General features: G+C 33.3%; 2 protein-coding genes across 3 annotated transcripts; both read left to right on the top strand.

The window, feature by feature from the left end:
* The first annotated feature begins 48 nt into the window (after positions 1-48).
* Positions 49-4179, top strand: LOC8273371. The gene is made up of 4 exons (XM_002521503.4): positions 49-471; positions 1285-2099; positions 2444-2881; positions 3770-4179. Exons 2-4 carry the CDS (start codon positions 1289-1291, stop codon positions 3946-3948), a joined length of 1428 nt encoding a protein of 475 aa, XP_002521549.1. The 5' UTR covers positions 49-471; positions 1285-1288; the 3' UTR covers positions 3949-4179.
* Positions 4180-4330: 151 nt separating this feature from the next.
* On the top strand, positions 4331-10452 carry LOC8273370 (GTPase ERA-like, chloroplastic). Of its 2 annotated transcripts, XR_001535391.3 has the most exons (10): positions 4331-5539; positions 5616-5761; positions 6059-6199; positions 6271-6384; positions 6975-7100; positions 9180-9278; positions 9390-9491; positions 9709-9789; positions 9909-10090; positions 10182-10452. XR_001535391.3 is itself a non-coding variant. In XM_002521502.4 (9 exons), the coding sequence occupies exons 1-9, from the start codon at positions 5104-5106 to the stop codon at positions 9993-9995; spliced, it is 1332 nt and encodes a 443-aa protein (XP_002521548.1). In that variant the 5' UTR covers positions 4331-5103; the 3' UTR covers positions 9996-10414. The 2 variants fall into 2 exon arrangements, 1 of the variants encoding a protein (XP_002521548.1); XM_002521502.4 differs by having other exon boundaries at positions 9909-10414.
* Positions 10453-13631: the final 3179 nt, after the last annotated feature.

Below are 13631 nucleotides of genomic sequence, written 5' to 3' on the forward strand. Positions count from 1 at the left end.
TTTTTTTTGTCTTTTTTTCCTTTTATAAAAATAGAGGAAACAGGAGAAAGATTCAAATATTTGCGGAGAGAAGAGAGGGGAATGGGAATTGGACTGGGCGTGGGTTTACCGCTGAGCAGCGAGAGGAGGTCGCTGCTGCGATAAAAAGCGTTGGCCAAACAAACCCCAACCCAACGGTTCTCTCTCTCTTTAAAAATTATCTTTTTATTTTTATTCATTTTCTGCCTTGTTCTTCAAGGTCAGGTCAGGACAGGGAAGAGTCGTGAACTCCAATCCATAAAAAGAAAGGATACAGGAAAAAGAAAGAAAAAAAAGAAAGAAAAGAAAATCATAATTATGATGCTGCAGTTACTCTTCCTCTTTCAATGATTATTATTTCATTACGCTTCTCTGATCTTTCTTTCTTCAAAACTCTCTCCGTTTGTTCGTTAGGGTTTTTCTTTTCCTCCTCCTGCTATTCCGTTTATTAAGGTAACTATGTCTCTTTATCTATTACCTAACGTTCTTAATTTTAAATCCCTTATTTAGAAAAACAAAAGCTATTATCATGCTGACCTCTGTTTGGTTGCTGATTAAGAATTGACTGTTACAAAATTGTAGGATATCAGGGTTCTGATAAAATTTGTAGGATTTCGTTAAATTTAGGGTTTCGCTTATTAACCTGTTGATGCTTTTCTATTGTAGTTTTGTTTAGACATGGAACGGTAGGCCCCTTGGAAGATTCAATATGTAGTTTATCAATTAGGAATTAATTTTGTCATATTTTTCTCTGATTACATGATCAATTTAATGAAACATGATGTTTTATGTTCTACGTTCTAGGTAATGTTTTTAAGTTTCGGAACATAAAGGCTCATTAATATCAATACTCGGTTCTTCATATGAGAAATCATAATTTTGGAACTGAATGTTGTTTTGATAATATGGTTTTATAGCTTAGCAAGTACTGTGGTTTTGGATTTTGGTTTGGTGGTTTCAGTCTATTGTGCAGTGATAGGTACTTTCTATTTTTATGTTCACTAGCTCTGCCGGTTTCATAAGATGGCTCTAGTCTCTGTATTTTCTTAACCTGTTTGTTTTTATTTATTAATTTGGATTCAGTAAAATAAAAGCTTTGTTTGGGGTCACCGACACCAGTTAAAAATCCTTCTCCCCAATTCCAAAAGAACTGCTTGGTTATAACTCTGATGAAGTAATTTATTTTATTTTATTTTATTTTTTATTCTCTCAAGTCTCATGTTTGTGAGCTATTTTCACATAGCTTGTCGCTGTTTGATAATGCAGAGCCATGCCAACATTTACTGCCATAGCTCTAGATAGGTTGTTAGAACCTGGAACTTCTAAATCTGCCGACAAGTCTGTTCCTAGTTCCAACCCTGTTACAAAACCAAAGTTACCTCCAAAATCGAAGCCTGTGCCTAAATCAAACCTGGAGAGGAGGAATAGTATAGCAAGCACAGAGAGGAAAGTTAGTCGTCCTCAAATATCACCGGCACTCTATGCCACTCCTGAAGCAACCCCACTCCCTGATTCACCTTCTTCATTTCCTCCTTCACCATATATCATTAACCACAAGCGACGTGGTCCACGCCTTTTAAAGAGCTTCTCTGAGGATGATGTGGCTTCTCGAAGGAAAAACTTGGATGAGGAAAAGATTAATGGGAGAGCAACAAATGCAGAAAACGAAGTTGTCAATTCAACAGAAGGTCATTCTGTTACTTTTTCCATTGCCAATTCTGTTGAAGAGAGACAATCAAATGGCGTCCGGGATAGTCCCCAAAAACAAGAGTTTCCAGACGATTCCTTTGAGGCCTCTAGTGTAAAGGAGCATATGAATGGTCTTTGTTGCAGTGAATTAGGAGATAGTAATGGGGAATTTGAAAGCAGAATTGCGAGGAAAGGCTGGGCCAATGAAAATGATGTGACAAAACTTGTTTCCTTGAATTCGGAAAGAGATGGTGAGTCTGAGGATTTCTTTGACCCACAGGAATCAATGAGTTACACTAGTAATACTGATGGTGAGGACAACTGTGGGGTGGAAAGTTCTATAAAGCTTGCTGCAACAACACCAGTGGGAGAATTTTATGATGCTTGGGAAGGTATTTGAGTTTTATTGCCATATTTCCTTGTGTATTCTTTATTGTTTATTTGTCTTTTTGGACTATATAGTTGCTGCACAAGTTTCTGTAGCATGCCTGTCTTTTCTATTTTGCTTCCATATCCTGGTGCCTTGTCTTGCTTTAATGTTCCAATGTTTGCATGAAGTATCTCATTTTTACTAGAGGACTTATATGTTCTCCCATCACTATTTGAGAGTGCATATATATTGATCCTGCATGTGCATACACCTCCTGTTGAGATACGGCAGATAGATTATGGTCATTTTTCTTAATAGCTTCGTAGAAGAATTAGCAAGCTTATTTGTGTTTTTCACTATATTTAGAGCTTTCTTCTGAGAGTGGGCAACAGTCTTCTTTCCGTGACATTGAAGCAGAATTGCGTGAAATGAGGTTGAGTCTATTGGTGGAAATAGAGAAGCGAAAGCAAGCAGAGGAAACACTGAATAATGCGCAAAATCACTGGCAGAGGATGAGGGAACAATTAGCCCTTGTGGGATTGACTCTCCCTGCATTTCCCTTTGCTGATCCAGAGGGGGAGCTGTCCCTGGATACTGATCCCGCAGAAGAGCTGTGCCAGCAGGTTTACCTTGCTAGGTTTGTATCAGATTCTATCGGAAGGGGAATGGCTAAAGCTGAGGCGGAGATGGAGAAGGAAGCTCAGATTGAGGCTAAGAACTTTGAGATTGCTCGATTGGTGGACCGGCTTCATTATTATGAGGCCATGAATCGGGAAATGTCTCAGAGGAACCAAGAAGCAGTAGGTGAGATTTCCGTATCCTATTATCTGGTTTCTTTGCTAATTTTTGTTGGTTCTCTCGCTCTTCTCGTTGTTGATTTATCATCTAGATATCTTATGAGCTGATTTATACATTTGCATGAATTAATTAAAAAGCTTTAATGTTAATGGTGGGTACTGGACATTTAGCGCATTGGAGTGAGTTCTTGGCTGAGGTTGATGCTGCAACTTTTCAAAATGATATGAAAGGCTGAATATAAATTTGCAAGAGGAAGTCAAAGAGAAGTAAATGTAAATTACTAAAAACCTCTTGAAAAATGAAAGTATATATAGTATGCCAGACCTAGTGAAAGGGAATGATGGTGTTGGTGTGGAGGTTTCATTAAATTTGAATTCTAACTGGATAATAATATCAAAATTCTTTAAAAGAAAATACTTAGTCATTGCCCATAAATATGATTTCTGACTGGACAATAATATCAAGACTCTTTTGTTAAGGAAAATACCTGCCTACAGTGGGTGCACATACACCTAATCTCATGGGTTGGTCCCATATACAGATCAGATGGGGTTAACCTATGTGAATTTTCCTGCCAAATTGGCAAGTAGTTTTTAAATAAGGAACATGTAGTTTCTATGTTACCACCACAATTGCTTCAACTTTATCTTTGTTCAATTTCTTACTGCTTTAGTAAGGATTGCTGTACATATGTGCTTAAAAACTGGTGTTATTCTTATTAGGAAAGGCAATTTGCGGTGTCGAGTGTTTAAACAAACATATATCTGTGGAGATGGTGATGCTATTTTTTGGGACGATAACATGAATATATGTGTATATTCTTTTTGTTTTATTAATATGTAATCTTTACATGTATTTTTATCCTCTTAACACTTGTGCTTAATGTTTGTGTAGAGATGGCTCGGCGTAATAGGCAGGTCAGGAAAGGAAGGCAGCGATGGGTTTGGGGCTCAATTGCTACTGTGGTTACCCTTGGCACTGCTGCTTTAGCGTGGTCTTACCTTCCAGCAACCAAAGGATCATCTTCCTCTAGTGATTCTCTTGCTCCTGAGCATGGTGATGGAGCTAAGTGATTTCACAAAGTCATTCAGAAGTCTGATGCCATTTTGTAGAAGCAAAGGAAAATAAAAGGTTGTACATGCCACCATGTTAATAGCAAGGTCTTTCTTTTTCTAGTTGCAATTTCCTGTCGGCAGGACAGGGTATAATAACAATGTTAACAGGGTCATCATATCCACCATTGCTGGCATCCTGGAGGCAATGGATTTTGATTTTTGAATTGATGACCAGGCCCTTTAAAATAATTTTCTAAATAGTTTGCAGGTCGAAGGCTATAGAATGTGCATATGCATAAGTAACAGAGTGTTAGGTCTACTAAAGCACTCTGCATTTATTTAAGCCATTATTCAAAATTTCTGTGACCTTGCAAATCTTTATAGACAAAGGAAAATTCAGGACAAAAAAGAAAAGGTGTTCTATGGTAGTCTGGTCTCAAGCTTAGGGCTACTTTGGATACTGTTTTGCAGTGTAATGATAGCATCTTGCATTGTGCTATTGGCAGCTGTGAACCTGTCCAGGCACATCTGGTTTTTGGGTGCTGTTCCATTGTGGCTTGAGGCCAATTAGTTTTATTACTTATTTTTTAATGAAATCTTTCAAAAACAAGTTAACCAGAGAATTTTTTTTTTTTTTTTTTTTTTCTAATAATCAGAAATGAGTTTCATCTATAAGAACTTTGAGCAAGCTACTAGGCAGGACAACTAGAATTATAACGAAAAGATCCTGATTTGCATATTCAGTTAGCAGCTTCGTTTGCTTGACCGGTAACAAAATTGAAACAGCAAAATCATTAGAAAGATGTTTGATCTCCTACAGATTATTTGTATTTGTGTGTGTGAAACTTAGTTTTAAGAATGTTTTTAAAAAATGTAAAATGATGTATTGCTTTTTTCTAAATAAAAAGAAAATGTAAATGACTACATTTATTTATATTTGGGTACAATAGTAAAATTGGAAAAGGAGTGCGAACTAGTTGAGGTGTCTTAAACTTAAAGCCTTCAACCCACCCGGCCCATTACATGACAAATAGCGGACCCGCGGGGAAAATACAGGGAACTGATGTCGCACGACTGAAACGACATCGCAGTGGGTGAGGGGAAGATTATCCTAGAGTAAAAATGTCTAGCGAGTACATATTTGAAAGATGATGACGACAGTAAAGAAGTGCAATGGAGCTATCCGCAAGGACATTGAAGAAGCAAGCTCCTATAATGGAGCTAGCTTTAAGATTATCTCCAATTCTGCCTCCAAACAAATTGAAAATCTCCACGTCGTCATACCTGTCTCGTAGTTGTTCTACTACAAACCTGTTTAGAAGAAGAATAAGAACAAGCAGAAGAAGAAGAAGTGAATTTGGATTTCAAGTGAAGAACAATACAAATACAGTCTTCTTTTTGTCAAATGATCAGCAGCTGCAGAAGAAGCAGCAGCATATTTTGGTCAGCGAAGGAGAATTTGATGATGATGATGAAGAAGAAGAAGAAGAAGAAGAAGAAGAGACGAATACATTGTCACTGAGTGTGAAGCCAGAGAGGAACATGGCGTTACTCGACGACTACGAATTGGAAGAGCTTGACTATGCTTCTGACCCTAATCATCGAAGCGGTTAGCTCTTTCTCCCTCGTTTCTGTTGGTGAATTCGAAAACGTTTCTTGATAGTGAATTGGTGACAAAATTGCAGGTTATGTGGCTGTGGTTGGGAAGCCAAATGTTGGAAAGAGTACTCTATCGAATCAAATGATTGGCCAAAAGTTGTCCATTGTTACTGACAAACCTCAGACTACTAGGCATCGGATTCTTGGTATATGTTCTGGCCCTGACTACCAGGTTTGATTTTCTTTTTCTTAATTATGCTTTTTGTTTTATTTAATATATGTAACCGTTCGTATGTTGCATTTTAACACATAGTTGCCTCAGAAATTTCTTACATTTAAATGTGAATGGGAATCCAATGCCTGAAAATTTTATATGCTGAAGACCCTATTTTGTACAGCTGAACTGTTAGTAAAACTATAGTACTGCTTTTTAGTGTGCTGTTTCTCTCTGTCTCCATCCCTCTATCCAATGGCGTGGTGTGATATTTAAACACATCTACAGTGGCTTAACTTAAAGATTCGCTTGTAGATGGTACTTTATGATACACCTGGTGTTATTCAGAAGCAAATGCACAAGTTGGATTCTATGATGATGAAGAATGTCCGCAATGCTGCCATTAATGCAGACTGTGTTCTAGTAATTGTTGATGCATGTAAAGTGCCTGAAAAGGTATACTTTGTTGTTTGTGGAATTTTTTGCCACATATATTTTTCCTTTTACATTCTATTTCTTGATTCTAGATTGACGAGGTGTTGGAAGAAGGTGTAGGAAGCCTTAAAGACAAGCCGCCTATATTGCTTGTATTGAATAAGAAAGACCTGATAAAACCTGGTGAAATTGCGAAGAAACTTGAGGTCAGAACTCAATGGTTAATACTTCTTTTATACTTGTATAACTGTAGGAGATGATGCTCTTTTGTTTAATACTCTGGTGGTTTAACACATTGATAGTTGGTTAATACTATGTTAATAACTAAATCAAATGGCAGCACACATTTTTCCGCAAGCTGTTGCTTAATGAACAAATCTCTTCCCCAATTTCCTGGTAGAGGCACCTGACAGTTAAATGCCAGCCAGTCATTTTATGGAATTGTGAATCAAAATTTAGTCTAACATTAGTTGCAATGGTTCATTTTGATACTAGGACCGATGCTTTTCTTAAACGCAATGAGGGGCAGCATATGGGCAGGTTTTTGGTCAGTTTTCTAGTTGGAAACACATAATTATTTGTTTGTAGTCTGTTGCATGATTCATGTAGATTACAACTTTACACATGCAACCAAAACCATTTGACTTATATGGTTGTGGAAAGTTATTGTGGTTGTTTGGTAAAGATAAGAAAACTTAATAATCTCATCTTCGACGTCATAAAGTTATTTGTGCTCCTCAAAGATTATATCATAGTTTTGTTGCTTCTTTCAATAACTTTATTGCATTCTTTGCAGTGGTATGAGAAATTCACAGACGTTGATGAGGTCATACCTGTGAGTGCAAAATATGGACATGGAGTGGAAGATATCAAGGACTGGATACTGTCAAAACTGCCATTTGGGCCAGCTTACTATCCAAAGGTACTGAGAGCATTCCTTTTTCTATTACTGTCCTAATTTTAGGAACACATATGTTCACAAATCTAGTAGTTTCTATCATTATTAAATGCCATTTGTACCTTGTGGAGGGTCTACCTATTAGTGTGAGTAATTGGGGACTAAAGGAAAAAAGAGGATAAGTACTAACAGAAAACCCACATGACACTAATAAGGCATGGCATATGTTGCTCTACATTTCATTTCATTTCCATTGCTTCTATGAGAGATGATCACACTGATTCGTCATTCTTCAGCTAGCACCAGATTAAAGACATATTGTTTTTAGCAATTCATGTGTCTGAATTTCAGATGGTATATCACATATGAGCTGCTAGAAAACTACACCTTGCCTATTTGATGGATATTTGAGCTGAAGTCGGGTCAACTGCATTCCAAATGATTATTATGCTAATTTTTTTCACAGTGATCTTTTGAATTTTTCAATTATATTCTTTGGGTAATCCCCTTGATAGAAGACTACATACATAGGCAACATCAATCAACTATTGTTGGAGACTATGAAGACTTGGTTCTAGTCTCATGATGGGTTTTTGAAAATTTAGATTTTGAACATGAAACAATCTTGACTCATTAAGGAGGTTTTGCACAAGACATGAGTGGCCCATGTAATATGTATGTTTTGCTGGATTTGGTAATCTGTGATTCAACAAATAAGCCTGCATTAAGATCACATACACATGTACATCTAAGATTATCATGGTTAATCTGGCAAAGATAAATTAAATAAGCATATTGCAATTTTAGAATAAAATTTGAACATTAATATTACCTTTCAATCACTATGAACAGCAAAGCCAAGCAAAGTACAAATATCAACAACTAATATTCAATATTTTGATTCAAAATTTGACTCATCTCTTTCAAAAAAAAAAAAATCAATCACAGATCTTCAAGAGAAATACATAAATGTATTCATGTTGCTTGCTGTTTTGAATTAAAAATCACAGTTACCAGAGCCAAACCCGCTCAGCTGGTTCAACCGAAAAACGGAAACCAGTCCAATGGCCGGGTTGGGCAGGGCAAAAATTTATTGAGGTTCGTGGGGTTTGAACCTAGTACCTCATTAAGGTTAAATAGGGACTTCTCCATCGAGCTACTGTGATTGTTATGAGATACTTTTCCCAATTATCTTCTAAATTATTATCAATACAGAATTTATATTAATTAGCTCCATATCATCTCTTTTGTTTGTGAAGCTCAACATTATTTTACACCAAGAGAAACATTGTGTTTATTTATTTTAAGTATTCTAGATTTGATGACAAATTTTATTATTTTTGAAATGGGTAGAGTTATGCCTTAAGTATATAAAAGTTAGAGTTATAAGAAAGCATTGCAATATTGTTTATGTTGAAGTTCTTTTCATTTATTGGAATTTAATAAAATTTGTGTCATTACTTATAGATGTCATGAATTATGTTTAATCAAGCATATTTTATATCATTTGCACTTTTGTTAAAAAATTACTAGTTTTATAAATTTTATGCAATATTTAATAATGACTTTAATTTAGTTATGCTCAAGTCCTAGTTCCATTCTGTTGAACCTTTGATCCTTGACCCTCCGAATTGACTAGGTTAAAGATCGGGCTGGTTTGAAATTATAGTTAAAAAACTATCCTTAATCTTATGCTTAATCATATTTGCATAAAGCCATCGACTCATTATGACATGAGCCTAAGATGCCCAAGGCTTATATTTCTTTCAACTAGAATTTAAAAGGAAAGGATCGAGCAGCGACACTGAATAATGAACAGGAAATGTGCAGTAGCATCATACTGCAGGAGATTGTTATGGGACCCTTTCTGTGATCAAGTTTGAATTTACAATTTTGTGTCTTGCGAGAGGAATTTATTCTAGTTAAATAAATAGTTAAAGTCATTTAGCCCATATCGTTAACTAATTTTCAGTTTTCCGTTCCATTCTAACCCATGTATCATCTTATTAATATAAATTTATTTGGTCTTCCAGTGAATCTAGGAGATCATGTGCTACTTGTAAGGTTTAACTTTTTGCATTTTTGTTGTTTATGAGCTTTCAGGACATTGTCAGCGAACACCCGGAAAGATTTTTTGTGGCCGAAATTGTAAGAGAAAAGATCTTTATGCAATTTCGTAATGAAGTTCCTTATGCATGTCAGGTATAGTAACTCGAGATAGGCTTCTAGTTTGTGCCATCATATAAGAACACAGAGTACTTATTTAGTTTACGCCTAAACAAGAAGCACGCTTTTTTTGCATGAATCCTATAGGTCAATGTGGTGAGTTACAAAAGTAGGCCAACGGCAAAAGATTTTATACAAATGGAGATTGTTGTTGAGAAAAACTCTCAGAAGATCATCATCATTGGAAAAGTAAGTATGATCTTTAATTACTGATGAATTCTGCAACACCAGTGGATCTTTGGAAATGGTAATACAGATGGGAACAGAATAAAGATCCTGAAAAAAAGTCAATTTATTCTTAGACCACAAAGTATGCATTGTCAGTATGCATGTCCATACATGCACACAAGCATTCAATCAGTGTTTAGCATGGTCTTCTCAGTTCACCTGCCCTCAATCTCTGCAGGAAGGGAGAGCCCTGAAATTACTTGCAACAGCTTCTCGGCTAGATATCGAAGATTTCTTGCAGAAGAAAGTTTATTTGGAGGTGCAATATCCTACATAATCATTTGTATTCGCATTGTTACTCCGCTTATCAAGCATGGTAGTTATTGTTTTTGGGTTAAAGAAGATATTTAACCTGACTGCAATTCACTGTTCAAACAGATAGAAGTAAAAGTGAAAGATAACTGGAGGCAGGATGAAGGGCTTTTAAACTATTACGGCTATGGAGGAAAGATCCGCGCATTATAGTCCCAAGTATTTTAGAATTCAACTGCTTTCCATTAGATAATATAGGTGAAGATGCCAAATCATTGTAAGAGTTGCTGCAGAAGACATGACACTAGGTCATTGCTCCCTGAACCTGAACAGTTTTGATTTTCGTTTTTGTTTCCCCAGTTAATTTAGAAGCCGTTGTGATTCATGTTTTTTCCCCAGTTACTATAGAAGCTTCCTTCAGTGATCTTGGTTGCTAGACCTTAAGTGCTGGGCTAAATCACGTTCGGGAACAGCAGCATGAAAAGAGCCTATCAAACTTGGGCCACATGGTTGGACCTGAAGTTGAGGGCCATGTCGCAGTTTGCAGAATTATCTGCAAATTCAAGCCAAGGGTTACTTAGACCTAATCTATCGGACTATTTAAAAATAAATAAAACTGTTGTCGGATCTAAGCTGTTCTTTTTAATTTAATAGATCAATTTTTTAAAAACTTTTTTGTCAAATTTCTAGGCTAATTCATTATTAATGTCTATGGTATATGCACTTGGGTGGACTCTGTCCCTTGTGTTTCTTCAAGTTTATTTGCTGATTGCACTATGTTCTCTTATTAATGAAGTATTTCCTTATTCTATATAAAAGAAAAAAACCAAAAGAAATTGGTTAAATTACTATGACCTTCTTGATGTTATGTGATTTTCTATTTTTCAATAATATATTTACGATGGGTTTAATATACTATTTATTCTTTTTTCAAAATTTTAAAAAATATTCTATTAGTTAAAGCATATTACTTTTTAATATTTTAAAACTATTTTTAAATTATATAATACTACTTTTTCTATTAGTAATGATATAATATACTAATATATCTTTCAATTTTTTGAACTAATATTAATCTTTCTAAATTTTTTATTATTAACAGTAAAAATGCATTAACATAACAAAAGAAACTGTAATAAAGATTTACTATAGTGTTTTAATTTCTTATAAACAATTATAATAAGAACTTCAGTGAAATAAATTATAATGAACATTTAATAAGTAATTGTAAATCTTATAAAATAAGATAAGCATGATAAGTTTGTTATGATATATTTTAAAAATCAAATAAAAATTTAATAAGTCGGTAAATTTAATTTCATGATTAAAATATTAAACAATAAAGTTAGAAATGTCTTTCTTCATAAATTTTATATATAACATTCAATACAGATCTTTTAGATCAATGTTAAATTATTGTAATTCTTTAATTTTATAAATATATATTTTCAGTAAATAAAATTTGAACAATAAAAAAAATAATTACAGATATTTTATTAGGCTTCATAAATAGTATTAAATATATAATTATTTTAAAATTTATAATTGAATTATCACATATTATAGTTTATTCCGGACGTATAACAAAATTTTCATAAATCATCCTTTTTAAATTGTATAAATTTGATATATAGTAATTTTAATTTGATGGAAGATGACAGTAGTTTTAACATAATGTAAAAGTGTCATAGTAATTTCTTTTATAAGAGTAAATTAGTTTTTTCATATTATATTAATATATTATTTTGACAAAAGATATTAAATCAAATCTTAAAGAGATCATAATATACTATTAAAAGATTAAAAATGTGGTATGTATTTCACATAATTTTATATGTGCATAAAGAGTTTGTTTCTTTTTCTTTTTATAGAGTATCATGGAGGACCAAACTTGCATGAAAAACTCTTCAATCTATCTTTTCCTAGATGGAACAAGAAATTGCTTTGGCTTGTGGTAAAAAAAATAGAAAAAGGAAAAGAAGAAAAGAGGTGATAAATAAATAGAAAAAAGGAAAAAAGAAAAAGACATTATGAGGATTGGGATTTAGGGCCATGAAGAAGATAGGGTGAGGAGAACAAAGAAAGGGATGCTATCGAAGGCAATTCTTAAGCCATTTATGATATAATTTTGGTGCTCCTCATCTTAATCCAATGAGTGGACCATGTGAAACCCAACTACATGCTTTGGCTCCATCTATGAAATCAATAGAAAAGTGCCCCTCCTCCTCATAAAATATAGGAATTCAATCTCCATATCTTACTTAAATTGAGATATGCAATCTATGGTGAGAGTAAATTCATCATAGTTCTTATTTATTAAAACAACAAAACAAATTCCATAATAATAATAATTCATTATGTATATGGTTATTGAATATTGATAGACCTTAATGGTAGTGGGTGCTGCTACATTCAAAGTGGCCAATCAAAGTCTTGAAAGAGCTTATTATTATGGGTATTCTTTTGTTGTTTTTTGGCTTCTAAATAAGTTTGTGATATTGGAATGAGAAATTGCTATTATACCACCACCGACTATCCAGACTCCATAGCTTTGTCAAACATCCAAGAAGCCATGATTTGGTGGGTGGATTCTGCTTCCCCATTTTATCTTTGTAGGGTTGGGTTTAGAAGATCAATTCCCCAACATCTCTTTCCACCACCAACTACTTATTTCAGTCTCAATATTAAGTTTGGAAATATGAGGAGCGTGTTGTGATCGAATTTGAATAATTTCTAGTTCAAATCATATTTTAATTCTAACGGTTTTCATTTTGTATTGATTTAATTTTAGTTTCGTTTCGAACTTGAATTATATAGTTTTAATTTTAAATTATTACTATTTTTTTAGTATTTTATACTTATCGAGTTTGAATCATATCGATATGTCTTTAAAAGAATTGAATGATTTTCAACTCTATTAGTAACTATTTATAATTTTTTTTTCAAATTAAAAAAAGAGCAAATCGTTCAGTTATACAAAATAATTTTCTATAGTCGAAAGGCTCATTTGCCCGTTATTCAATAAATTGCATAGTATCATAAATAGTTATTCCGGATATTATTCATCCGCCGTCAAATTTTTCAGGTAAAATGAAAAAAAATTGAAATGATTGGCTTTTCGGACAACCCAACCTCTGACCTGCCACAAAATCTCGATGAAAGACAGTATGTGTCAATTGCACCGATCTTAGTTATGTAATAACTTTATATTACCTGTGCCACTTCTTTCTTTCTTTTCTCTCTGTTTGTATAGAATTGAGATAAAGACTAAGAAAAGAAAATAAAAGATGAGAAAGAAGATAGCTATGCACTTATAGTTTTCTCTTTTAAAAAGAATTATAATAATTTGACACTGTTTTCTTTACATAAAATCCTTTGCTGATGTAAGCCCAAGCCACGTCAAACTTTGCCTTTAGTCATAAAGAAGAAAAGGTGGTTGCATAATAAAATTAAGAGGAATTAATTTTTTTTAATATATTATAGAAGTATGATGTTATATAAATTTATAGCAATAATATTTTAATTTTAATAATTTATTAATATAATAAAATACTTAATTAGTTAGTTATATATAATACTTAGTTATTTGTCAATTAAATTTATTTATTAAAAATTATTATCAATTTTTAATATTTAATCAGTAACACTTGATAATTAAAAGATTTAAAATAAATATAAAATAAAATACAAAATAAATAGATAATTTAAAATAATATTATTTAATTTTTTATAATTAAATAATAAAATACTACGATAATACACTAGTAAAACTCATATTTTTTTCTATTTTAGTTTTATTTATATTTAGCAATCAGTAATCGGTAAACGGAAGCTAATTTAGCATCAAAC

The sequence above is a fragment of the Ricinus communis genome, chromosome 5, assembly GCF_019578655.1.
Source record: "Ricinus communis isolate WT05 ecotype wild-type chromosome 5, ASM1957865v1, whole genome shotgun sequence".
NCBI classification, from domain to species: Eukaryota; Viridiplantae; Streptophyta; class Magnoliopsida; order Malpighiales; family Euphorbiaceae; genus Ricinus; species Ricinus communis.

What these genes read in the sequence shown, in the direction of transcription:
- LOC8273371 (XM_002521503.4), top strand. Translation starts at nt 1,289, where the DNA reads ATGCCAACATTTACTGCCATAGCTCTAGATAGGTTGTTAGAACCTGGA. An exon ending in ATTTTATGATGCTTGGGAAG is followed by an intron (nt 2,100 to 2,443) that starts GTATTTGAGTTT and finishes CACTATATTTAG; the next exon opens with AGCTTTCTTCTGAGAGTGGG. An exon ending in GAGGAACCAAGAAGCAGTAG is followed by an intron (nt 2,882 to 3,769) that starts GTGAGATTTCCG and finishes ATGTTTGTGTAG; the next exon opens with AGATGGCTCGGCGTAATAGG.
- LOC8273370 (XM_002521502.4), top strand. Translation starts at nt 5,104, where the DNA reads ATGGAGCTATCCGCAAGGACATTGAAGAAGCAAGCTCCTATAATGGAG. An exon ending in GGCCAGCTTACTATCCAAAG is followed by an intron (nt 7,101 to 9,179) that starts GTACTGAGAGCA and finishes ATGAGCTTTCAG; the next exon opens with GACATTGTCAGCGAACACCC. An exon ending in AAGTTCCTTATGCATGTCAG is followed by an intron (nt 9,279 to 9,389) that starts GTATAGTAACTC and finishes TGAATCCTATAG; the next exon opens with GTCAATGTGGTGAGTTACAA.